General features: G+C 44.7%; 1 protein-coding gene across 3 annotated transcripts in view; it reads right to left on the reverse strand.

The window, feature by feature from the left end:
* VDR (vitamin D receptor) overlaps nt 1-25,228 on the reverse strand; it is a 257,271-nt gene that overhangs the window by 119,570 nt on the left and 112,473 nt on the right. For 2 of the 3 annotated variants that reach the window (XM_040340783.1, XM_040340784.1), the window contains exon 2: nt 24,651-24,801. The exons of the other annotated variant lie outside the window; for it this stretch is intronic. In XM_040340783.1, coding sequence (XP_040196717.1) covers nt 24,651-24,799 — 149 coding nt within the window. In that variant the 5' untranslated portion in view covers nt 24,800-24,801. The remainder of the gene's footprint in view (nt 1-24,650; nt 24,802-25,228) is intronic. 3 annotated transcript variants of the gene reach the window in all.

Genomic DNA, 25,228 nt, shown 5'->3' on the forward strand with positions numbered 1-25,228 from the left:
CCCACACGAGGAGGTCAGAGGCTGATCCTGCCGTCCAGGCCAGGATCCACAGAGCGGCATTTATTTTTCTTCAGCAACCGCCTGGACCTCTCTGAGCAGGCTTGCAGGTAAGAGCATTCACTCTCTACATAAGAAACCTCAATAGATTCCCAGGGGCTTCTCTTAAGAGAATTGTCACTATACACACAGGCCCTTTTCAATGCTACTAGCACCAGTTGCAATACTACCAGGGAGGTCACAATTATGGGGATTATACACATATAGAGTCATCCTATCTTAAGATATGTGACTCACCTTGCCAGATGCAGCGCATAAACCATAGGCATGTCCCGCTGTGACCTTCCCCCAGACAAAACCTGCTGCGAACCAAGTTCCGCAGGTTTCCCCTTCACTTACCTGCTCCATGCCGCAGGACTTTGCACAGCAAGAGGTCCAATCTTCCCCCATCTCCGTGGGGCGTCTAGACCTTCAGGCCCTGGGTTCCTATGAAGGATCCACTGTCCTGGGCCCATATAGCACCCTGGCAACAGAAACATTAGGCCCCCAAAGGTTTCTAAGTTCTGGGCCCAGAGTCCAGCTCTCTGTGACAGAAAGCATTATGGGCTATACCCCAATGGTTTGGGGTCCGGTTGCTGACCACTTTAGCACTGAGGCCTTTGGACAGAACCGGTTAGCCCACCTTAATCCCAAGGATGTGGAGGCAAGCTAAACCATGACCAACACCTAAGACACTGGCGTAAAAACTGAGGTACTCCTCCTATGGGAGGGGGTTATATAGGGAGGGGCACTTCCTGTTTTTGAGATTGCCAGTGTCCATCACCTGAAGGTACTCCATATAACCCATATAGTAATGAATATGCCGCTCTGTGTCCCGTGATGTACGATAAAGAAAAACTGCAAACTTTAATATTAAAGTAACATCAAAGCACTCACATTGAAGTAGTAGTATGCAGGCATGTAGATAAGGTCCTGGTGACAGTCAGTTCACAACCGTAATCTGTAGTCCCTTGTAGCTGTGGAATCCATTTGCTGTGCTTATGCTGCTTTGTGGGAGAGCGTGTGCTCGGTTACCCGACAAGCGGTTTCCGGGTAAGTCTCTGCGGCACCAGAGAGAGGGCTGGAGCGCAAACAATGGATCCTGTTGGGACGCAAACAGCGTGTGGGGGATGACGTCACTTCTGTGGACCAGAATGCAACGCGTTTCGGTGTATGCGCTGCAACCTACTAAGGATCACAGCGCGCACCTTTCTCAAGAGCTTGAATAGTGGGCGGCAGCGGTGACAATACATAGAGATTCATGCATTGCATGAATCTCTATGTATTGTACACCTGACAGTGCAGGGGAGAGAGGGGGCGGCACTCCTGCGCCCACTATGGACGCACCGCCGCTGTTTCCAATCCTATTTGATACCACCAACCCCCCCCCCCACACTAAATAATATAGGCTCTTTGAAAACTGCTCCAGAGAATACCATTAAAGTGACAATAAACCCACATCATAAAAAACTATCAATAAATTACATGCTGCTCATACTCTGTCACTAAGAGATTAATTTTATGTATTCTGCAAAAAAACCTGGTTAATCCTGCTGCTCTCCACCTTCTGTCCATGTCCCTAATTCAGCTAGAGATTCTGCAGCTGTGGTGGCAACTCTGCACATGCTCAATTTTCAGTGAGTTTCTAAGCTGAGTGTTTCCTCCCTATCACATCTGAGCAGCCTATAGAGCGGCTATAGAGTTACAGATGTGGGCGTATACACAGTGGTAAATGATAGCCCACTCCCTCCCTCCTACTCAATGCCCACTAACCAGCTAAACACAAAGGGGGTGGGGTATTGCATGTAGATTAATGGTGACTTCACCTTCCTCCTATTCCTATACACAGGCTGGAAAGGCCTGTAATTGGCAGAAATCTACCCACACCGTGTTATTGCCCAAAAAATAAAGATTTGATTCCAAATATATATTTAAATAACAATTTAAATACTTGTTTACTGGGCACTTAAACCCCCCTCCTGCCCAGACCAATTTTCAGCTTTCAGCTGGCACCAATAGTTGTTACTGATAGATGGCACTAATGAGCACTGGCAGGTGACACTGATGGTGAGACTGTTGAGGCACTGATTGGTGAGACTGAGGTGGCACTGTGGGCACGGATAGGTGGCACTGGTAGGCGGCACTGTTGTGCACTGGCAGGTGGCACAGATGAGCTGTTGGCAGCTCTCCTTGATCGGGACCGATGTCCCGCTAACAGCCGCTTGTGATCGTTTTTTTTTCTCCTTGTGCTATCAGTGCGAGGAGAAAAAATTGCCGATTACCGGATCTGTTTACATCACATGATCAGCTGTCATTGGCTGACAGCTGATCATGTGGTAAGGGGTCGGGATTGACCCCTTACTCTGATCTGTGATCCAGCGAGTCTTGTAGACTAGCTGATAACAGAGCGTGCTGCAAGGGCCGCTCGAACACAGTAGGACGTCTATTGACGCCCTCCTGGCAAAGTAGGTCCACGATGTAGCCGTCATTTGGCTATAGCGCGGACCGGAAGAAGTTAAAACAGTTTATTGATATTATTTTTACTCTGTATTTCAAAGGCTGTTTTTTTATTTTGAACATGTGACCAGCAGCATAGGACTAGAAGTTCCTCCTGCCACTGTTTTGCTGCAGACAAACTGGGAAAGATGTGTCATGTGACAGCTGTAGATCGATTAGAAAAAAGGGGACTTATATTTTTTTTAATTAAAATAATTACCATGCCATCATCCATACACAAAAATACAAGAGACAATAAAAATTAAAAGGTGCATGCTTATTATTAAACTCAAAGCATACTACTAGTTAATTAGTTCCTACTGTTAACATAAACAAAATGTTGAAATAAAAAGTATTATATGGGTAAAAGTCTAGAAGTTCTAGCGTAAAAAAAAAAAAAAGTCGTCGTAGAACAACAGACTGGATGGCAACTTACCACCTGTAAAACCCAAGAATTACAGGTTATGAAACAACATTTTAGATCAGCAATATCTCTACCTATGGTAAATATGAAAAATTTAATAAATACAAAACATTCAAAATCCCTATCTTGCCAAAAATAGGAAACCGTGGGAGAGGTTTCTAAACGCTCAGTCAAGCTGATCAATTCAGCACTTTGAATAGATGTAGATCAGATTGGACTGCAGATAAAATCAGTACAACTTATTTTGGAGGATTTATTTAATCTCTGTGCAACACCTAAGGCCAGTCACTTCACATGGTATATGTAAAGCCTCGTACACACGATAGGTTAACCAGAGGACAACGGTCTGAAGGACTGTTGTCGTCGGTTAACCTATGAAGCTGACTGATGGTCCGTCGTGCGTACACACCATAGGTTAAATAACCGATCGTGTCAGAACGCGGTGACGTAAAACACAAGAACGTGCTGAAAAAAACGAAGTTCAATGCTTCCCAGCATGCATCGACTTGATTCTAAACATGCGCGTGTTTTTAACCAATGGTTTTGCATACCAACGATCGTTTTTGACCTATTGGTTAGCAATCCATCGGTTAAATTTTAAAGCAAGTTGTCATTTTTTTAACCTAAGGTTAAATTACCTATGGGGCCTACACACGATCGGTTTGTCCTCTGGTTAACCTATTGTATGTACGAGGCCTAAGGGTTTACAACCACTTCAGAAGATACCCTGCTACTTGGATTAATGATCGTCTTCATTAAAAAAAGTTACGGCTCTGGAGATTTACAACCCCTTTTCAGTCAGAATAAGTTAGAGGCTGTGCAGTTCCTTGCTAGAGGTATCATCAAATGGCAAATTTACAACGGAGCCTAATTAGAAGTTTTTTTGAGGCTTACAGAATCTTTAAATACTATTTATTTAAAGGGGTGTTCCAGTCATTTTTTATGTTTATTAAAAGTCAGCAGCTACAAAAAGTGTAGCTGCTGGCTTTTAATAAACATACACTCACCTGCTCCACGTTCCAGCAACGCGCCGGCCGGGGCTCCGCTCCTCTCCCCCCGGCGTCTTCATTCCAAGTGTGGGCACCCGGCCGTGACAGCTTTTGGCTTCACGGCCGGCAACCCACTGCGCATGCGCGAGCGTCACTGCGCATGCGCAAGCGGCGCTGCGACATCCAATTGGACAGGCGATTGCCTACAGGGAGGGGCTGCAGAAAGGCGATTAGGCTATTCGCCTTAGCAGCCCCTCGGCGGAAGGAGGAAGTGGGACAGGAAGTCCCACTCCTCCTGAAGCCCCCACTTCCCCCCCAAAAAAATTACATGCCAAATGTGGCATGTAAGGGGGCGAGGAGTGGATTAAGCGGAGGTTCCAATTTTGGGTGGAACTCCGCTTTAACTTGATCTGCTAAAGCGGTTTATTCTAGTGTAGGGGTATTTTATGGAATGTGTCAGTTCTGACCCCAGGATACGGAACTGAAATTTTCAGTACAACATCCAAATCTTCATTTTGGGGCTCATCAGACCTCATTATTGTCACACTACGTTTTCTTTTCCAGACTTAAGCCCTGTACACACGAGCTAAATATTGGGCAGTATCAGTCGGTTCAATAAAAAACGGCCGACATTCAGCCTGTGTGTGCAGCAGCCGGTCCGAACACAATAGCTCAGCAGGAAGATCACTGTACTAACAGCGTATTGTCAGTACAAGAACTTCTCACGAGCGCTTCAGTTTTATTTTAGTCAGCCCGCTGGGTTGAACGAAAAAATAACTATGGTGTGTACTAGGTGAGCAGCACAAGGTGCTATGTAGTAGAAAATAAATATTGTCCCTTATTACAATTCAGATCAATACATTTTTTGGAGCCGATTGTCACACAGATAACTGCAAAGATGTTTTGAGATTAAGCCAATTAAACAATTGTGAAGAAAAGGGGCTAAAATTGCACTGGAATCACACCAAAATGCTGCATGCTGAGTCTTATTGATATGAACTGACACCATTGAAAACAATGTGATTTCCTTTGTGATGCAATTCTGTGCGACTCGAGTCGCATCTGAAATTGCACTAGTGTGAACCAGGCCTAACACTTCACACCATGAACACACACTGGTTACAAATGTTTTTAAGGGGATTATGATCCTTCTAGTAAAAGGATAGAGGTTACCTGGCCGATTTAAGAAGGTTAATGGGTTTCAACAGAGCAAGCAAGATCCACTTCACAGTTGCCAGCAACACACAGGAATATTATTCACTTAGGCTTGGCTCACAGATTACTTAAGCCCTATTTACTTTCTCAAAACCTGTTTGCTGAAATAAATAAAAATCCATAAATTGCAATGAAAGAGTCATTTAGTTTGTATTATGTTCGGATTTGGTCTATTCATTCACATAATGTGACTGGAAACATATTTTCTGTTAAAAACTTAATAGGACAAGCTGTTTAACACACTGTCTTCATACAATGAGGAAACATAAAGTGCAGTATTAGAGCTGGAGAAAGCAACCCTGGCATATAAAAAAAATACTACCTACTAATTATACCTGGATAAAGCAGCCCTGGTGTGTATATATACACACACACACACACGTGTGTGTGTGTATATATATATACACACACACACACATATATATATATATATGCACACACACACTATATATATATATATATATACACACATACACACATATATATATATATATATATATATATATACACACACACACACACACACACACACACACACACACACACACACACAATACTACTAATTATTCCCGGGGCCCATCAAATTAAAAGCTTGGGCAGCAGTAACGTGGTGAAGTTTGAGGACAGGTCTTTCCAATAAGGGCTTCATTAACATACCCTGTAGTAATAGCATCACTTTAGGCCGGAATCACACTAGTGCGTTGCGTTTTGGAGCTGCGTTCTCGTTGCAAATTTCTCTATAAGGTGTTCTGCAGATCAACTGCATTTTAGCTGCAGATCAGGTGCGAATTTGGAGACCTGGGAGAGGGGAGGGGGAGGGGGGAAGTGTATTGAACTGAATGAGACAAATACTGAAGAGAAATGAACACATCTGCGAATTCAGCTGCGTACCCATAGAAGATAATGGGACTGAATTCGCACCTGAGCCGCACCACAAGACATAAAAACCGCACACGGTTTGGAGGCAATGCGCAGTGCGGATGCATCGCACATATGTGAACCAGCCTCATTGAAAACAATGTATTTTGAAATGTCCTGCGAATTAGATGCGGTTTAAGCCACACTCAATTCGCATAGGTGTGAACCTGGCCTGAAAGGAAAGCTGTGCGAGAAATATGGGAGGTTGCTATTTCCATCCTAGTGCCTGGCTGACTCCGACATCTACAAGCATGTTACAGGTCAATAGCCTATAATGTACTGAAATCACAGGTTCATCCCAACTATTGTGTAGCTAGTATTCTCACAAGGAGGTATGCAATGGCAGCCTCCATATTTTTTTCAAAACCGGTTTCTTAGAGAGTTGCTGACTCAGAAGTACACAGCCAGATAAGAGAAGACCTTGATATTCCTATGACTTTAGAAGGTGATGAAGAGATTGAACTAAATAGCTAAGCAACAAACATTTCACAATAGCAGTCCCTAGATTTCTGAGTGATTAAGGGTTAACACCTCTGTCAGGCTTTTACAAATCAGGGATTTTGTTTAGAGAGATTTACCCCCACTTTCTCTCCTACAGAAAACTCTTTACTAGAGAAGGAAGTGGAAGTCCTAAAGAAATAAAAGTCAGAAAATAAAAATGCTTTTCTTTAGTAGAGTAGGGGGAAGGCTATAACCTCTCACAGATATTTATTTCTTTAAACGAGGTGTCTAAAACTTCAGTGAATGGTATCAAACAAACAAAACAGAAGATGCACACAAATGACCTTTATTGAGATTCAAAATAATCGTCATCCTTCATAAACACACTGGCAACGTTCATAAATCTTCTGGAAACGGTTAGCAAAGGCCTCTTTAGGAATCGATCGCAGGAACGCAGTCACACATTCTTGGATTGCTGACACGTCCGCAAAATGTTCGCCTTTCATGATGCTGTTCAGGCGTGGAAACAAAGAAGTCTGCAAGTTTCCATCAGTATGGCTTTCTGTTTGTCTGTCAGCTTAAACAGCACAAACCGGGAGAAAAACCTAAACTTAAACCAAATCTTCGTGGATGATGGTGTGCCCAGAGTCCTTGCTAATGCTCAATTCCTCCACCATCAATTGTAGTCAAATAATTGAGTTAGTCGCCTATCTGGTGCCAGCATTTGCCGCAGTTGCTCAATCATGTCTGGGGTTCTGCTGGTCGATGGCCGACACAAATGTGGCTCATCCTCATTTGTTTCCTTTCCCCTGCAAAAGCATTTGAACCAGTCCTAAACACATTTTCTGCTCATAGCTTCGGCTCTGTAAACTTGCACTATTTCATGCGTCTCTATTTTCCCCAATTTGTAGCAGAACTTGATGTTCACTCGTTGCTCCATTGCACTGTGACCCTACCTCTCACACGGACTACATTTGACTGCCTGCAGCGGGTTTACCCTGACGGTCATGTGTAGTCCACGCTAGGTGGCATTCTCAATGTGTCACTGGATGTGCATGCATGTGGCCCATAGGCTATTGAGATGTGGGACCATTCACAAAATCTTTTAGACACACCTCATATAGCTACATTGCAGATTTTCTTATACTTCCCCTTTCTGTTGTCAGTTGGACAGAAGTTTGGTTAGATCCCCATCGAGCCCTCAATAGCTGTAATAACCAGACAGGAGTTCTAATCCTTTTCCACTCTATTTAAAACTAAAAAAATTTGGCTTGACACACACACTATAAGGTTAGGGGTCAGGAACTAGTTAAATATGTTTGTGAAGCCAAAATCCCTGTGCTGAGATTCATGCAGACTTTTCTCTACCGTTATGAAAACAGGAGACTTGCTCTGGATTTATTGGCATATTCATAAAAGGTTTGCTTACCGATCTTGGAATTTTTGGCCAATTAAATTGAGCACAAAGAGTCAAAAGGGAAACAGTTCATAGTCTATTTCTTATGCATTCATGTTCACATTTCCAGCAACCAAATTACAATTGCATAGATAGAGCAATTATGACTATACCACTTCACACAGAAGTAAAGTAGACATGCCGTATATTTGGAGTAGATACACATTTATTAATAATTGATATATGTCACTGATTAAAAGGCATTTCCATAAAAAATAAAAGTTATAATGGCAATTGCTTCTTAATAAAAACAGTTATTTTTTTCTGTACAATAAATGCTTTTATTTGTCAATGCCATACATGCTTAAAAATTGCCACATTTTAAGAAGCAGAATTACCGTATGTTCTTTCCTCACTACACTAAAAATCAATAGATGCCTCTTCATCCTCAAGCAATAATGGAAAGTTGAGACCGTTACAGCTTTTATATATGAACTTTTGTTAGCTTCACCATAAAAAAAAAAAAGTTTTTTTTCTTAAAGAGGAGTTCTAGTCGTTTTTGTGTTTATTAAAAGTCAGCAGCTACAAAAACTGTAGCTTCTGACATTGAGCCCAGGTTCACACTGGGCTGCGGGAGTGAAGCTGTGCGAGTTCAGCTGAACTCGCACGATTTCACTCCCGCTGGCAGTCCCGATTTCGGCCGCGATTTCAGAGAAATCTGTGCAGGTTTCTGCACAGATGTCAATGTAAATCGCGGCCCGAAATCGCAAAAAGTAGTACAGGAATTACTTTTTGAAATCGATGCAGCGTCGCACCGATTAGGACGGTGCCATTGCCGACAATTGCCGGCAAATGCCGCCGATTTGAGATGCGATTTGACATGTCAAATCGCATCTCAAATCGTACAAAATTTTACCCAATGTGAACCAGACCTTAATAAACACTTAATTCTGCAGTAAACTGGGGTTCTGGGGTAACTGTGTGCCCAATTTTAAAAATGCAAATGGAGAATGTAAATATTGAAGGTGAATTGCATATTTAACAAAAAAGCCAAGCATGCAGTACATTTCCTAAACTAATTAAAATGAATAAAAAGCTAATGTCATCATAGAAACATAGCAACTAGTATATAGTCAGGCAGACTGAGTTTACTATCTAGTAACAGGAGTGACAATAGTTCTTTTGCATGATGCATACCCACAAAGCAGATAAAAATAGGATTTTTTTGTACTCACCGTAAAATCCTTTTCTCTGAGTCCATGGACAAACACCGCTCCTTAAATCTTGACAAGTGGGTTATGTTCCCTGTTTACAGGAGAGGACTAGGCAGAAACATGTTAGATAATGAAATACATGTTACATTAACAGTTGAACAGCCCTTCAGACATAACCCTCCTCACTGCAGCATGCAGCCTCAGTTCGTAACAAGCAGTACAAACCTAAAAAGGAGGGGTGGGTGCTGTGTCCGTCCATGGACCCAGAGAAAAGTATTTTACGGTGAGTACAAAAAATCCTATTTTCTCTTATTGTCCATGGACGGACACAGCTCCTTAAATCTGGACAAGTGGGACGTCCCCAAGCAGTGTCAAAAAACGAAGGGTGGGAAATATATCAGTAAAACCAATTTTAACTTCACCCCAAAACAAGCAGAGCTCCTCAACGGAGGAGGTGCAACTTTAAACAGCGCCAGCAAAAACTAGCGGCTAAAAAAACATCATAGGATGCACAGCAACCATATAAATTCTGGAAAAAGCGTGAACGGACGAGCAAGTCGGAAAAAAACCCAGGAAGCACCAATTGCCCTGGTCGAAAGTGCCCGGAAAGGGGGGCCCGCCCCTTAAGAGCATAGGCTTGTATGACAGCCTGCCTGACCCACCGAGAAATGGTGGTCGACGAGACCGCCAGGCCCTTTTGTGGACCAGACACCGACACAAAAGAGAGTCAGAATTCCGAAACGGAGCCGTAGCAGGCTGGTACACCCGCAAAGCGTGTACCACGCCTAAAGTATGAAAGGCAACCTCCGTAGGATGCGCCGGCCAAGGACAGAGGGATGGAAGAACAATGTCCTTATTCCGGCGAAAAGCCGAAACCACCTTTAGAAGAAGGGAAGGTCGCGGGCACACTACCACCTAATCCTTATGAAGAATCAGAAACTCAGAAACCCCTCTAACAGAAGGTAAAGGCCACTAAAGGGGCCACCTTCTGAGATAGTGTTAAGAGAAAATCTCTCTGATGTTTCCAAAAGGAAGGTTCCTGAAGAACCGAGTCAAAACTCATGGGGGAAGAGATGGGCCAAGAGGGGAAAGTATATAACAAACCCCCTGCACACAAAAAGGGACCCACCAGGGAAAGGCCCGCAAAAAGGCCACTGAAAGAACACAGCCAAGGCTGAAATCTGCCCCCAAACGGTGCTTCAAGCAATTTTTAGATCCACTCCAAGCTGTAAAAACAGCAGGACCCTGGACACCGAGTACGTCCGTGGACATCACTCCATCCCTTCGCACCAAGAGATGTAGGCCTGCCAGGTGCGACGGTAGACCCTCCGGAAGAAGACTACCGTGCCCCATAGCATTGTTGAGATGATCAAGTCGGACAGACCCCGGTCACTTAAATGTTGAGCAAGTCAGTGACTGTACAACAGGAGGAAGTATGGGACCTCGAGACAGAGGGACCTCCCGCCCTGGCAACCGCCAGGGTACCTCCGCTAGCAGGCGCCCGGTATCGACGTGCCAAGGTCAATCTGGAGCGATTAGAATCCTCGGGATCTCCTCAGCCTCCACTCTGTGGAGCAGCCGAGGAAGCAACTACAATGGAGGAACGTCAAAAAGTTGCCGATACAGACCCCACCAGCGCGACTGACACGTCTGTACCAGATCACTAGACCTGGCCACTAACTTTGACACCCTTGCGGTGGAGACGAGCGGCCAGGAGATCCATGCCCTGTGAGGCTCACCTCCTGCAAGGGAGCCGAAACACCTCAAGCACAAAGACCAGTCGCCCTGGTCCAGCATCTGGCGACTTCCCGGACCGAAGAGTCCGTCACCAACTCAGAGAGACTCTGACTAGGTGGCGTACTGGAATCTGATGATTTCAGAGACAAGAGATTTTTACCACCTGGACAGTATTTCCCCTGGAAAACCTGAGTGTGGAACTGGGTATACAGTACCGCCTCGAAGGAGGCTACCCACAGGCCCTGGACCAGCAGGTGCCCGGAGAGAAGACCGATTGCGTGATGGCAATACCTTCACCGCAGACTGAAGAGTCTGCAATTTCCCCAGGGGAAGAAGGACCTTTGCCACCGTGGAGTCCGGATCAACCCTAGATACTCCAACGCTAAGTCGGAACCTAGCATGCCCAGGATTTGAACCCTGGGTCGCACACATGGAAGGCAGGCTTGCAAAACGGGCCATGCATGAATGCGTCCCTGATGTCCGAGGACGCCAGGACGTCCCCCGGATGGAGTGCAGCTACCACCGAACAAATGGATTCCATGCGAAGCTACCCAACGTTCACAAAGGTATTCAGGGCCTGAGGCCCATAGAAAACCCCAAACCTCTCGTCCTGCAGGAAAGGTAAATTTACCCTGCAGCTGAGCAAGTCCCACACTGCCCAAGGCAGACCGACGGGCTGGGAGAGGAAGACATGAGGAAAGAACTTTGTTCTGTGGATAGGAGGAAACCCTATCTAGTACTCCGAAGAGACCACCTTGCAGACCCACTGGTCGAAGAGCAGGGAGGTTTCACCGAATTGTGAACCTGCAAGCCGCCCCTCCCACCTAGAGACAGGGAGGGAAGGCTACTACAATGGCAGGATTTGGGTGCCGGCGTGATCTACTTACGCACCCAGGGACGGATTTGTCCCCAGCTGAGCCTTTGACGGCCTGGGAGGGTTGCCCCTAAATAATACACACACATAGTGTGTATGTATATTATGTAGGTGTATGCACACATGCCTTTGGAGGAAACCGGAGTACCCGGAGGAAACCCACGCAGACACAGGGAGCGACAATGCAAGCTCCAGGTAGATTGGCGTCAGTGTCCGGATTCGAACCAATGACTCTCTTGCCAAGTAATGGAGTTAACCACTACACCACCGTGTGCATTAAACCACTCTGAAACAGAAGCCCTGGATAACAAGGGCGCAGCATTCAATGAAGCATCACAGGCTAGCTGGTCCGCTAGCCCAATAGCTTCGGTAGAGAGTCGGTGCTCCTCCACTGTCTGGTGCAAAATGCTCACTCCGTGAGTGACTGAAACCCCAGAGCAGTGGCCACAATAGGCCGCAAGTCAGACCCCAGCATGGTAAACATGGAACGGGTCAGTACTTCAGATCTTCTATCAGTCAGATCCATACAAGCGGGGGTTCCCGCAATAGGGAGAGTGGTCACCTATACATGACACCCGGAGGGTCCACCACCGGAGAAGAAGCCCACCTTTTGAAAAGGCTCTCCTCAAAAGGGGCACTAAACCGCCCGGCGGTGAGGGACTACAAAACCCCTTAGCGGCTTTTCTCATTCCCGCCTCTTAGAAATGATCAAAGAAGGGCACAGAAGGAAAAAACCTACACAGAGCGGTCTGATTTGTGTGATCCAAAAAATACCGAGCACTCGGCGGAAACCCAGCTGCACTATCCAGCTTAAGAGAGTCCCTTGCAGCAGTGAGAAGCGCACCCATAAATGCCTTATCCTGCTTTTTTCTTCCTTTTTTTACTACCCGGGTACCTGGTCCATGGCGCCATAACAGAGCATTCCCCAGGGGATAATGGGGGAAGGGGCACTCTTACCGCCCGTACGCAGTCCACCCCCACCCTGGCACAAACGTGTCCAGAACAAAAAAACCTCTGTGGGAATCCCAGGTGCTAACACCTGCTGCCACCACCAGCATGTTGGGGAAGGACCCAGATACCGACTCCAAATATTAATAATATTTACATAGTGTGTATGTATAATATGCACAAGTGTCCTTACAAATTAACAGAAGCTCCTAGAGCCCTATTCAGGGCCTCTCACCCACTTGCTGCGCTGACCAGGGGTACCCAGGGGACTCACCTCAGGAGGAGACTGCCCAGCGCTGCCGTCCGCTCTCAGCACACAGCGTGAGTGAGTGAGAAACATATATAGCGCAACATATGCGAACTGAATCGCCTCTGGGCGTGTGAGAGAAAAAGAACAGTGAGGTAACTGTGCGGCATCTGCAGGGACCTGTGTGCGCCGTATACAGCACTAGGGGTCAGGACTACTCCAAGATGGCCACCAAGCGTTCAGAACGCGGCCACAGGAAAATGGCCGACCGCAATGTAAGCTGCGCCATAGCGGGGCTATACCGGTCAAATGGCGGCAAAATGCTGCATTTAAACAGGAAAAGCCTCCTAGGGCTTTTTAACAGTGAAAAACCCCTCACAGGAAAACCCCATACAAAATAGAAAAACACAGGCCAGATAACACAGTCCCCTCAGGAAGGCCCCCCCCCCCTGACAGCGGAAATGTTAGCAATGCAGCAAGGGAAAAGGAGTCGGGAAGGGAGGAGAAGTGGACCCCCGAACCCCAGGAATGCCCAGCCGTACCAACCCACCGAAGCCGGAGGGACTGTACTTACCTGTCCGAGCGAGGACTCGCTGACGCATTCCTGACAGAACTACAACCGCAATGGAGGTAGCTGTCGGCCCGGTCCACTGTGAGTGATACAACACCACAGCCCAGTCATATGTGGACCTCGGAGCAAAGCTCACCGGCCACCCCAGGAGTCATGGGGTATGGCGTGGCAGACCCAGCCTCTTTGCAAAGGTGTGCCCACGCTTGCTGGTCGGACTGAGTAGACGACAAGGATCTATATTATCCAGCCTGTCTCTCAGCCGACAGTTGAAAAAAGATTCTTCAAGAAAAAGTTAAATAAAATAAAATTTCTCCTCAGGGCGCTGGGCCCAAAGGGAGCCATACGTCCTTCTCCTTGCTAGGCAGAACGATACTGAGGCTGCATGCTGCAGTGAGGAGGTTTATGTCTGGAGGGACCGCCCCCTGGACGGGGCTGTTCAACTCTGTTAATGTAACATGTATTTAATTATCTAACATGTTTCTGCCTAGTCCTCTCCTGTAAACAGGGAACATAACCCACTTGTCAAGATTTAAGGAGCCATGTCCGTTCATGGACGATAAGAGAAAATATCTTTGCATCTTTCCTTTATTTTCATCTTGTGATCCAACCAGTAAGTCTTAAGAGAATCAGGGAGGCGGGGCCGAGCTACGGCTCTATATGTCTTATGGACGCATAGAGCAATGGCTCAGGAGCAAGCACACAGCGCTGCTCCCAGAGCAAGTGGCTTCTCTGGGGGCACTGCTCGAGGGGGAGGAGCCCCCAGACACTGAAACTCCTCCTCTCAGCTCCTCTGTAGTTAACATGGCAAGCTCTGTGAATGCTGTGATATGGCAGTACCTATCCACAGGGCATAGTGACTATGGGGGAGATTTACTAAAACTGGGAGCATGCAAAATCTGGTGCAGCTCTGCATAAAAACCAATCCTTTTCTTGGTTTTATTGTCAAAGCTTAACTGAACAAGCTGAAAATAGAAGTGGATTGCTACCATGCACAGCTGCACCAGATTCTAAGCACTCCTGTTTTAGTAAATTTTCCCCTACGTGTCACTGCTAATATTTATATAAAGCATAATTATTCTGTTACAGTAAAATATAAAACATTCTACGAAGCACTGATGGTCTTTCCAGACATGGCAAAAGAAAAAAATAATATACTCTGTAACGTTCGGGGGCTATAGCTCGGTGGGATTAAGTGCACAAACCGTTCACCTGAACATAAAAAGGCTTTTATTCATAGGTCAACAAAAATTAAGGCTTTTCTCAGCACACAAGGAAAACTATAAACAAAAAGTCCGCTTAGCTTCAGCATTAAATAAAGTCTGCTTATCTTCAGCACCAAAAAGTAAGTAAAAAACAAAACACATACAGTTCGTTGGTAGCCGGGTCTTCACCCCCTGTATTCCAAAAGTCCTCACTGTATTGTGAACAGCAGCTATCAGACTCCCAGCTTGTCCTCACAGGTGCAATCTCCACACTCCTCCACACACCTCCACCACCACTTCCTGTTTAATTGGGTGGTTCTCTGGGAGTGTTAACACCTTGTGTGCTGGCTCTTCAGTGTTTAGGAGTGGAGGCTCTTTCCCACCCAAATAGCACTTTAGAGCCTCCAGAATTCCAGGCCCCAAATTACTCTATCAAGAGAGAGAGAACTGCGAGCCAGTCCTCTCTGGATTAACTCTACCTGGAATCCTTCACCCACTTTGGGTGACCCCCTGAACACTCCTCCCGCTATTAAAGGGACCATAGCCCAAATAGTGGTGCTGTATAGCACCCGTCCAGGACCCAACCCTGGCGTCCTGTACAACTGCTATACCCTCTAACCCTTCAAGGGTATAGAAATTTTTATTTAACACTCTTTTCAGGGGATTTCTAAAATGTCTGTAAATTAAAGCCATATAAAAACTGTAGGGTAGATGTGGTCATCAGTTGAGTTACTCTGCATTTGAAAACTGCAGCCCTTTGCTTGCATTCATCTGGCCCTTGGGCACTATTTTCATCCACTGATACCAACAATGGGACATAATTTCCCCAGTTGATACCACTGAAGGGGGAAGAATTCCTCTCAATGACACTAACGATGGGGCACAATTCCTCCCAATGATGTGGTACAATTCCTCCCAGTGACACCAACGAGGGCACTATTCCTCCAAGGATGGGGTATTCATAGGCGTGCGCACAGGGTGTGCCAGGTATGCCCAGGCACACCCTAATCACCTTGTGCAGAACAGATTCCCTCTACTGCCCTGGCTCCCATCTTTCCCCCTGCAGCGCTGCCAGCTTCCCTCCTCTCCTATCGGCTGTTGCTGCTGGGATGTTTTAGGAGTGGGGAAGTGGCCAGTAAATATGTAATTTACTGGCCCCTTTCTGAATGAACACTGAGCGATCGGTAGTATGTGTTTGGGCTTTGGGGTGCACACCCTAATGCAATAGGCTGCGCACACCTATGGGGGTATTGTTTATTCCCACTGAAGTTGAGACCTTTTTTTTTTTCAATGGCCACAGTCCAGGCCCCCATAGGTTTAAAGGACAGTAAACAGGCCCTTTGTTTAGTAAGTTTGGAGACCCCCGTGTTAGACTAAAAGAACTTTAATAAAACTGAAGAGTGCAAAATCGGGTGCAGCTCTGCATAGAAACCAATCAGCTTCAAGGTTTTATTGTCAAAAGATTAATAGAACAAGCTGAAGTTAGAAGTGGATTGGCTACCATGTACAGCTGCACCAGATTTTTCACTCTCCAGTCTTAGTAAATGAACTCCATGTTCTCTTATTGAATAGAAACCAAAAACTGTCTAAAGAATTTTAGGGCAGAACATTGTTAATTGTAGGGGGGAACCACGAGGCTTCTGAAAAACCACTTGAACAAAGCACATGACAATACACCATAAATAAAAACAGAGCACTGCATCAAGTTGTAAGCATTTATCACTTAATTTTTTTTCAACAGCTTATTGACCTTGACACTACATACCCGCACCTTCATAAAAAAAGTGTTTTCATCAAACCATCCTTTATTGTGTGTACAGAAACCGCACACACATACATTTGCAATAAACAAATTGAAGCCGAGACTAGGGTTTCTAAAAATAACAGATGTCCCTTAGAAACAACCTTTTGGATGAAATGTGTATCCACCCAGAATTTCCAGGTAAACAGTACTTGCTATGCAGGTTGCACAGAAGCAGAAAGGAGGGTGCAGCCCAAGTGTGTCTTTTTCATGGCTATTAGTTTAATGTGGAAATGCATTATAACTAAAAGTCAGTTAACAATTAAGCACTATAATCATTAGGCTGTGGCTGTACCCGATAAAGACTTTCAGCGATTTATAGTTACTGTTTAGGTGCCAGGTTTCCGTAACTGACATGGAAACAAGACAGTTCTGTATAAACAGGCACGTGATAGAAATACCCTGCTAAACACACAACCAATACTCAGAACACATGTGAGGCATAGCCACTGGTTCAGACTCCACATGGGTCTCTTAACTTGCTCTAATGTGGTCCTCAGTACCTGATTGTCTGCAATATACACTTTCTCTTGCTGTATTCAAAAAAACGAAGTGTAATAACCCACCACAAATAATCAGAATTCATGTTTTCTTTATCAAACTGTAGCAGGTAAATGCTGGTTGGCTATGGCTTAGTGAAATTTAATAAAGCAATTCATCCCATTAAAGGAGATCTATGGTCACAGCACACACATGTATTTTATAACATCAACATTGTAATAACAAAACAAACAATAATTATATTTTACAATCCAATATAAGCTTACTTGAAAAATCTCCTTCCTCATTGTGTGTGCTGCCAATTTGTCTATCTCTTACCACAACTTCCTGGATTTCCTGTGGGCTTTACCGTTTTTCCTCTGGGGTTTACTTTCAATTCCTAAGGACTATATATCCCATGGTACCTTGCTGCTTGCCTTGTACTGAGCCACCTTCTTAAACTCCTCCTCTAAGTACCTCTGCAGTTTAGAAGGCAGGTTCTGTGAAATGTGTGACACAGCAGTGTCTACTCACAGGGCAGAGTGTCTATATGTCACAGAATTCAACAAAGTTAATGTGTCAGGATCTTCACAAAGTTTATGAACTTAAAGATCATTCAAATTAATAAGTATAGGCTAGAAATAATTGAAATATAATGTAGAGCTAAATATATGATTTGACATTTATTTTGACAAAGGACTTTAAATGTATTCCTTAGTATTGTCACGTATAAGAAAGCAAATAGTAAAAAAATAAAAAACATTTTTTTATAGTCTTCCAAGAGTTGCATGAAAAAAATGTGGCCAAATTTTTTTCTGCAAAGTATTGTTCTCGGATGCCGCGTACACACAATCATTTTTCAGCATGTCCAAAAAACGACGTTTTCCCAACTTCACCATTAAAAACTACGTTGCCTACACACCATCGTTTTTAAAAAATGATCTAGCAAAGCGCGGTGACGTACAACTGCACTATAAAGGGGAAGTTGGGCTGCTTTAGCTGATTCCGTGTTAGTAAAAGATGATTCACGCTTTTCTGTCTGTTACAGCGTGATGAATGTGCTTACTCCATTATGAACGGTAGTTTTACCAGAACGAGCGCTCCCGTCTCATAACTTGCTTCTGAGCATGCGCAGGTTTTTTTACGTCGTTTTAGCCCACACACGATCATGTTTACAACCCAAAAAACGACATTGTTTAAATCGACGTTAAAAAATGCAGCATGTTCGAATTTTTTTTTTGGTCGTTTTTCAGAACCTGAAAAATTATGTGTAGCCCACACACGATCATTTTAAATTACGTTTTTGAAAAACAAAGTTTTTTTTCATGCCGAAAAATGATCGTGTGTACGCGGCATTAGGCCTGATTCACACCTATGCATAAAGTGGATTTTGCAGATTTGCACTACAGAACGTGTTCCATGGGAAACCATAAAAGGGGCTATAGTGCAAATCTACAAAATGCAAGAAGCACTATAAATTAGGGCGGTTACTGATTAACTTTTTCGTGTTCGATCAAATGATTTTTTTTTTAATCGATTAATCAACTAATTTCGATTAATTATAACGTACATACATTTTTCGGATCACCACCATATATAGTCCCCACTGTAATATCCACAGACATCTCGTCCACTGTAATATACACAGACATCTCGCCCACTGTAATATGGTCCACATCTCCCCCACTGTATAGGAAGATTAGTGCTTGCTTAGTCTTACCAGAGAAGCCGGCCGAACACAAGCAGTTGAGGCAGGGTGATGATGTCAGTGCGCCGCTCTAGGCTCACCAAGATGGCTGCTGCTCCGGGAGCTAGGCTGAAGTCGCGGCCTTTCCTATGGCCAAGGCAGCAGCGGAGCTCCGCGGATCACGTGGTGTGCCGATCCGCATATGGTGACCCGTTCGCATTACGGATCATTTACAATCCTTTGCACCACTAATACCGATCAAAAAGGATTAATTGAGGATTTAATCTTTAATTTCCACAGCCCTACTAAAAATGCACAGGTGTGAATCAGGCCTTACTTTCCAACTAGCTCCCTACCCCATATACAAAGGGGAGCAAACAAAAATATATGTGGAAAGGTTTTCTGTAGAGACAAGCACATGTACAATATTATGGAAATACCCTCCATATTAAAAAAAACCTCCAGAGATGTTGATTGCTCATCTTTTCAAATATTCTGCATAAGGTACAGAGAAGTTTCTAATAAAATTTTGCCTGAGACAGAAATATGGGGGCTGCCACAACTGACCTTCCAAGAAGAATAAATGCCTAGCTGTTATGCTTACCCTGGCTTCAATCGTTTACAACAGAGGTGTCCAAACTTCTTATAAAGAGGGCCAGATTTGATGAAGTGAATATGCGCGAGGGCCGACCATTTTGCCTGACATTCTTTGAACCATTAAAATTTGGTTTACGTGTGTTCATCCGATCACCAATACACTGCCCAACAAGAATTCTCTTGCCATTGTGGCTGTGTGTGGTGAAGAGATGATCTCGAGCGTGTTATTTGGATATACCGTATTTATGGGCATATAACACGCACCTTCACTTTAAGATGGAAGTTTCAGGATTTTTTTTTTTAATTTTAATAAAGAACTGTGAAGCAAAATAAGGGTCAATGCCCATCGATGCAGCCTAATCAGTGTCCATCTGCAGCCCCACCGTTGCCATGAATGCAGCCCCACCGTTGCCATAAATGCAGCCCCACCGTTGCCATGAATGCAGCCCCACCGTTGCCATGAATGCAGCCCCACCGTTGCCATGAATGCAGCCCCACCGTTGCCATGAATGCAGCCCCACCGTTGCCATGAATGCAGCCCCACCGTTGCCATGAATGCAGCCCCACCGTTGCCATGAATGCAGCCCCACCGTTGCCATGAATGCAGCCCCACCGTTGCCATGAATGCAGCCCCACCGTTGCCATGAATGCAGCCCCACCGTTGCCATGAATGCAGCCCCACCGTTGCCATGAATGCAGCCCCACCGTTGCCATGAATGCAGCCCCACCATTGCCATGAATGCAGCCCCACCATTGCCATGAATGCAGCCCCACCATTGCCATGAATGCAGCCCCACCATTGCCATGAATGCAGCCCCACCGTTGCCATGAATGCAGCCTCGGAGGGGACCGGGAGGGGGGGCAGGATGAGCGCCAACAGATTACATACAGGAGAATCTCCTGTTTACTCGGCTGCCTCTTTAATACAAAGTCCTGCCTCCTATTATAGACAGAACAGTCGTCCAATGGCAGCCCAGGAGACGGGACTTCCTATTAGAGATGCAGCCCAGTAAACAGGAGATTCTCCTTATATATTCAGATTACATACAGGAGAATCTCCTGTTTACTCTGCTGCATCTCTAATAGGAAGTCCCGTCTCCTGGGCTGCCATTGGACGACTGTTCTGTCTATAATAGGAGGCGGGACTTTGTATTAAAGAGGCAGCCGAGTAAACAGGAGATTCTCCTGTATGTAATCTGAAGGCACTCGTCCTGCCCCCCTCCCTGTCCCCTCCAAGGAGATATATATATATATATCTCCAAATCACCAGGGGGGCCATACTAAACTGGAACGTGGGCCACATTTGGCCCGCGTGCCGGACTTTGGACATGCCTGGTTTACAAGTTTTCTTAAACAATTAAGCCTGATCTCAGGGTAAAGTTAGGAATCTTTATCTGTACATTTGTGATGAATCAATCATTTAAAAGTATTAAAGCCAAACAGTCAGCTTAAAAGCCAGGAAACTAGCAATTGTAAAATAGGAAAAGTCTGCAATGGCAGCCTTTGTTAATCTTTTAGATTATGTTAGATTGAAGGTGGCCATATACTTAAAGTTGAATTCCAGGACCAAAGTAAATATGCATATTCCATAACTAGCTGATCTCTGTGTAAGCAAAAAATCACTTTAGTGTGGTTACTACAGCGATGTTCGCTGTCTTCTGGGTCTTGCGCAGCTTGCTCAGTATGTTTGCCATTCAAAAGAATGCCTTGCATTTTTTTCAATGAATGCACAGTGTTCTCTGATTGAACAGGGTGGAGAGGTGGGGCAGTGATCTCACAATCTCCACTCCATCCAATCGTAGAATGCCTTGCATTAGCTAAGAAAAATACAAGGCTTTCTCTGAATAGCGCCCATGCTAAGGGAGTCAGTCAGGTATGGAATATGCATAGTTACATTGGTCCAAGCTGGACTAATGCAAAAAAACAAAAAAAAAAACAAACACACGCAATTCAGCCTTGAAAGAACCATTGTACTTTTTACACTTAACTCTCCTAATCCACCCCAACCCTCTTGAAATAAACAACACTAACATCTATACCCCAGTTTCTTCCTTACCGTGTCCTGTATAATGTTTACTCCTCCTGGCAGGGCTACCCTTCAGCACTGATCATGTCTGCACACCGAGACCTTACAGACTTTTATAAAGCCTTCCCCTTCAGTCATTTTAATAAGCATCTTGTAGAAGACAAACCATTCTGTGAAAGTCAAGCTTAGCTCCACCCTTGCTACCTACTAAGTTCTAAGCAATTGGTCCTTTTATTGTAGGGGGGACCTCACTGGCCAATATAAAGTTTTGTGAAGCTGCAGCGAGTGAAGTCAATCATAACTTTTACAAAAAGTTAAGATTCCCACATAACTTTAGCTATTTGCAATCTGCATTTCCTTTTTGGAATGCAGGTTTACTGGCGATAATCTCTGCATATTCTTCATTTTTTTTTAATCACAAGCTTATCCTTTATTGCCAAGTTTGTGTAGGTTTACTGTAAACTTTTCTAGTGTCCTTGGCAAAGCTAGGTCGCTAATCACTCTTTCTACAAAGCACTCCTGGTTTTAGGGGTCTGTTAAATAAATTTTGATGAGAACTCAGAATAAAATTTGTGTTTCTGTGTTGTAACCCTTTCACATGAGCTTGTTTTATTAGCGACTGCAAGGACCCATTTCAACACATACTATTCAAGAATGGGCCACTGTTGTCACCAACATGGTGCTCAACCTTACAAATCACATGCAGTAGTGGCTACAGTGCATGCATGTAAACAGAAAGTGACTGTGACTGTACCTGTGCACGCTTAAACCCGCTGTTCCCGGGTCTTGCATGTCTTGCTTGTCGCAGCCCCGGCCACCACAAGAGGGCACCAGTTCATCTCGCTCCAGCAGGCCGCAAAGCCGCGCCCTCAATTACCGGCCAGAGCGGCCAACGAGATCGCGGGGCGGGAGGGGGGGGGCTCGGTCACACTGAGACACAAGATTAGTTTAGCTGTGCTGACCCAGGCGCCTGGTCGCTAATTCTAGGCACAACGGCGACCTGGCACCCGGAATGTGGCGAACCCTGGCCTACAGCATCTGGTATTCCCAGGCTGTCTCCCATCCACATACTAACCAGGCTTGATCCTGCTTGGGTTTCGTTCACCAGAGATCAGGCATGATCAAGGTGATGCGGCCACAGTCCATCTGACAAAAAATGAATGCGTCAGCAAATACTGCAATACCAAACACCACAGTGGCTCTGATGCACCCGACACTACTGTACGCCCAGCCAGACACACGTCCAACGCACAATACGCTGGCTTCTGTTCCCTGGTGCAGACCTGAGCATGTCTGTTGCTGGGTTGCACCTCCTTTATATGGAATAACTTGTCGGATGTACAACTTACACGCATCTTGCGTAGCATGCGCTGGACACACGCACGTTCGTGAATCGCTGCATTTCCCTCATTTGGATGTGTGAATGGCTAATCAATGGGAGCGGCACCATGTTCCCAGCCTAAATGTACGCCCACCCTACGCCGGCGTAAGCAAGATACGTCGGCGGGGTGTAGCCTGTTTTTAGGCGCATATTAGTTTGTGGGTCTGGCGCACAGATACGACGGCGCACATTTGCACTTACGTCGGCGTAACTTGTTATACGTCGGCGTAAGTGCTTTGTGAATCTGGGCCTATGTGTTTAGGCAAAACACTAAAGCGCATGTCTATGCAAACACTCAACCATGGAAACATGCATTTATGCAGTAAGCAAGCATGCGTTTTTAACAAGTGTTTCTGCAACATTACGCAACACGTATCTTGGCACACGTGTCTATGCAAACATGCGTTTAGGCAACATGTGTCTGTGCAAACATGTGTCTACGTCATGTATCTATGCAAACTGCGTTTACACAACATGCATCTATGCAAACGTGCGCTTATGCAAACATGTGTCCACGTATAAATGCGTTTACGCAAACATGTATCTATGTCAACATGCATTTACACAAACATGTATCCATGCAAACATGTGTCTACGCAAACATGCATCCATGCAAAATGCATACACATTTATGTACACACGTGCCTAAAAAACGGTGTCTACACAACACGCGCCTCAGCAAACATTCCAATGCAAGCATGTGTTTATTTCAAGCAAGCATGTGTCTATGAAACATGTGCCTATGCAAGTAAGCAAGCAATATGAAACATGTATACTGTGCTGCACCTGCTCTAGTTTTTCAGGATTAGCCAAGTACAAAGGCATCCAATGCAACCTCTATGCTGCTTCAAACAGCCTAAAACTAAGCTTCTGCACACCAAAAAGTATGCAATATATAGTCATGACTTATCTAGCCACACATTTCTCCAATAGAAAAAAACTCACACTTTATTAGAATCCATGGGCTTCTGTTATGTCTCACGAGGCCCTGCTGAACCTGCCATCCACATGGTAAACATGGCATCTACTACCTGCCTATATAGAAATAGGCCATACTAAGTGAGCCTGCGCCCTCTAGTGCCTGGAGGAGAAACCGCAGCCCACTCTCCTAAGAAGTACACAGAGCATGATTAAACAGCACACTGCCCCTAGTGGTCACTGAGAGAAGACCAGACAGTCAGATCTCTTTTTTTTTTAATTAAAAAAAAAACTGCAAAAATGCTGACTTACCATTCCTGTTGCAGGACTCTGAACATAACAGGAGGCCAAATTTCACCCATCACGGTGGGCTTTGTCATAAAAAAACCTTCGGGGACTGGGTCCCCCTTAATTTGGGATCCACTCCCCTGGACCTGTATAGCACATCCTGCAGGAAAGCACCTTGGTCAGAACAAACACTGCACAGGGTTCCATTATGCAGGGTCCAGTGCCGTAAGGCTGCATTACAGGCAAACCTCGAGGAATCTTCTCTCCTATTCAATGAGGCTCGGGTACCATCCATTTTAACTGACAGCTTTATTTAATAGATCTGATTGAAGTCCATAAATCTTAATAGAACCATCCGGACCTCCAAGTGACCACCACCTTACAGACACTGGTACTTCCTGTGTAGGAGGGGTTATATAGGGAAGGACTTCCTGTTTAATTGATCTGTCAGTGTCCGTTCACCTATAGGTGGCGTATAACCCATATAGTAATTACTATAGCTGCTCTGTGTCTCGTGATGTATGATAAAGAAATTAGATTTAAGTAAATCTAAAAGCAATCACACCAGCTAACAATTTTTGCCCCTTCCAATCAACTAAAATGCCCCATTTATGCAAGATGATGCTTTAATACACAAGTAATAGATGCTTTTAATAAGCAAATGCATCTTTAAAAGAAAGGCTATTCTAAGTCCTTGCATTATAACTACAAATAGTTTGAGCCATTATAGTCATTCTAAGAAAAGTCAGTAATCCAAAACCCACCTGAAGAAGCCTTTGCAGCCTTCGCATGTCATTGCATTAAAGTGAAATCCAGTTGCTTTGTCTCCACAGACACCACATATTCGGGGTACATTCTTGTCAAACTCCATGTCAGAATCAGGGATTGATGTGCCAGCTGCCATGTAATCCATTACTGAAACAGACAGATGCAATACATTACTTAAGAGATAAAAAATAGAGAGAATGTATTAAAAAAAAGACACTCACTATTATTTTCTAAGATTAAAGCCTACATCCACGTCTACCTTCACTTTAAATTTGAGCCAACTTGGTCAGATAGAGCCTTACCTGGCTGGGGAATATCTAAGATCACCTAGATCAGTGGTTCTCAACCTTCTAGTGCCGTGACCCCTTGATAAAAGTTGTGGGGACCCCTAACAGTAAATTTATTTTCGTAGCGTGGGTTGTCAGCACCCAAGGCAAGACAAGTAATTTGCGCCCCTAACCCACAGACGTTTAGCGCTCCTCTCTTCCACTCGTACAGTATTAAAACTCCTTATAGTACATTTTAGGATGTACCACTCTTTCTCTTTGTTCTCCTTTCTTTCTCTTTCTTCTCT

This window comes from Rana temporaria, chromosome 2 (genome assembly GCF_905171775.1).
Source record: "Rana temporaria chromosome 2, aRanTem1.1, whole genome shotgun sequence".
Taxonomy (NCBI): domain Eukaryota; kingdom Metazoa; phylum Chordata; class Amphibia; order Anura; family Ranidae; genus Rana; species Rana temporaria.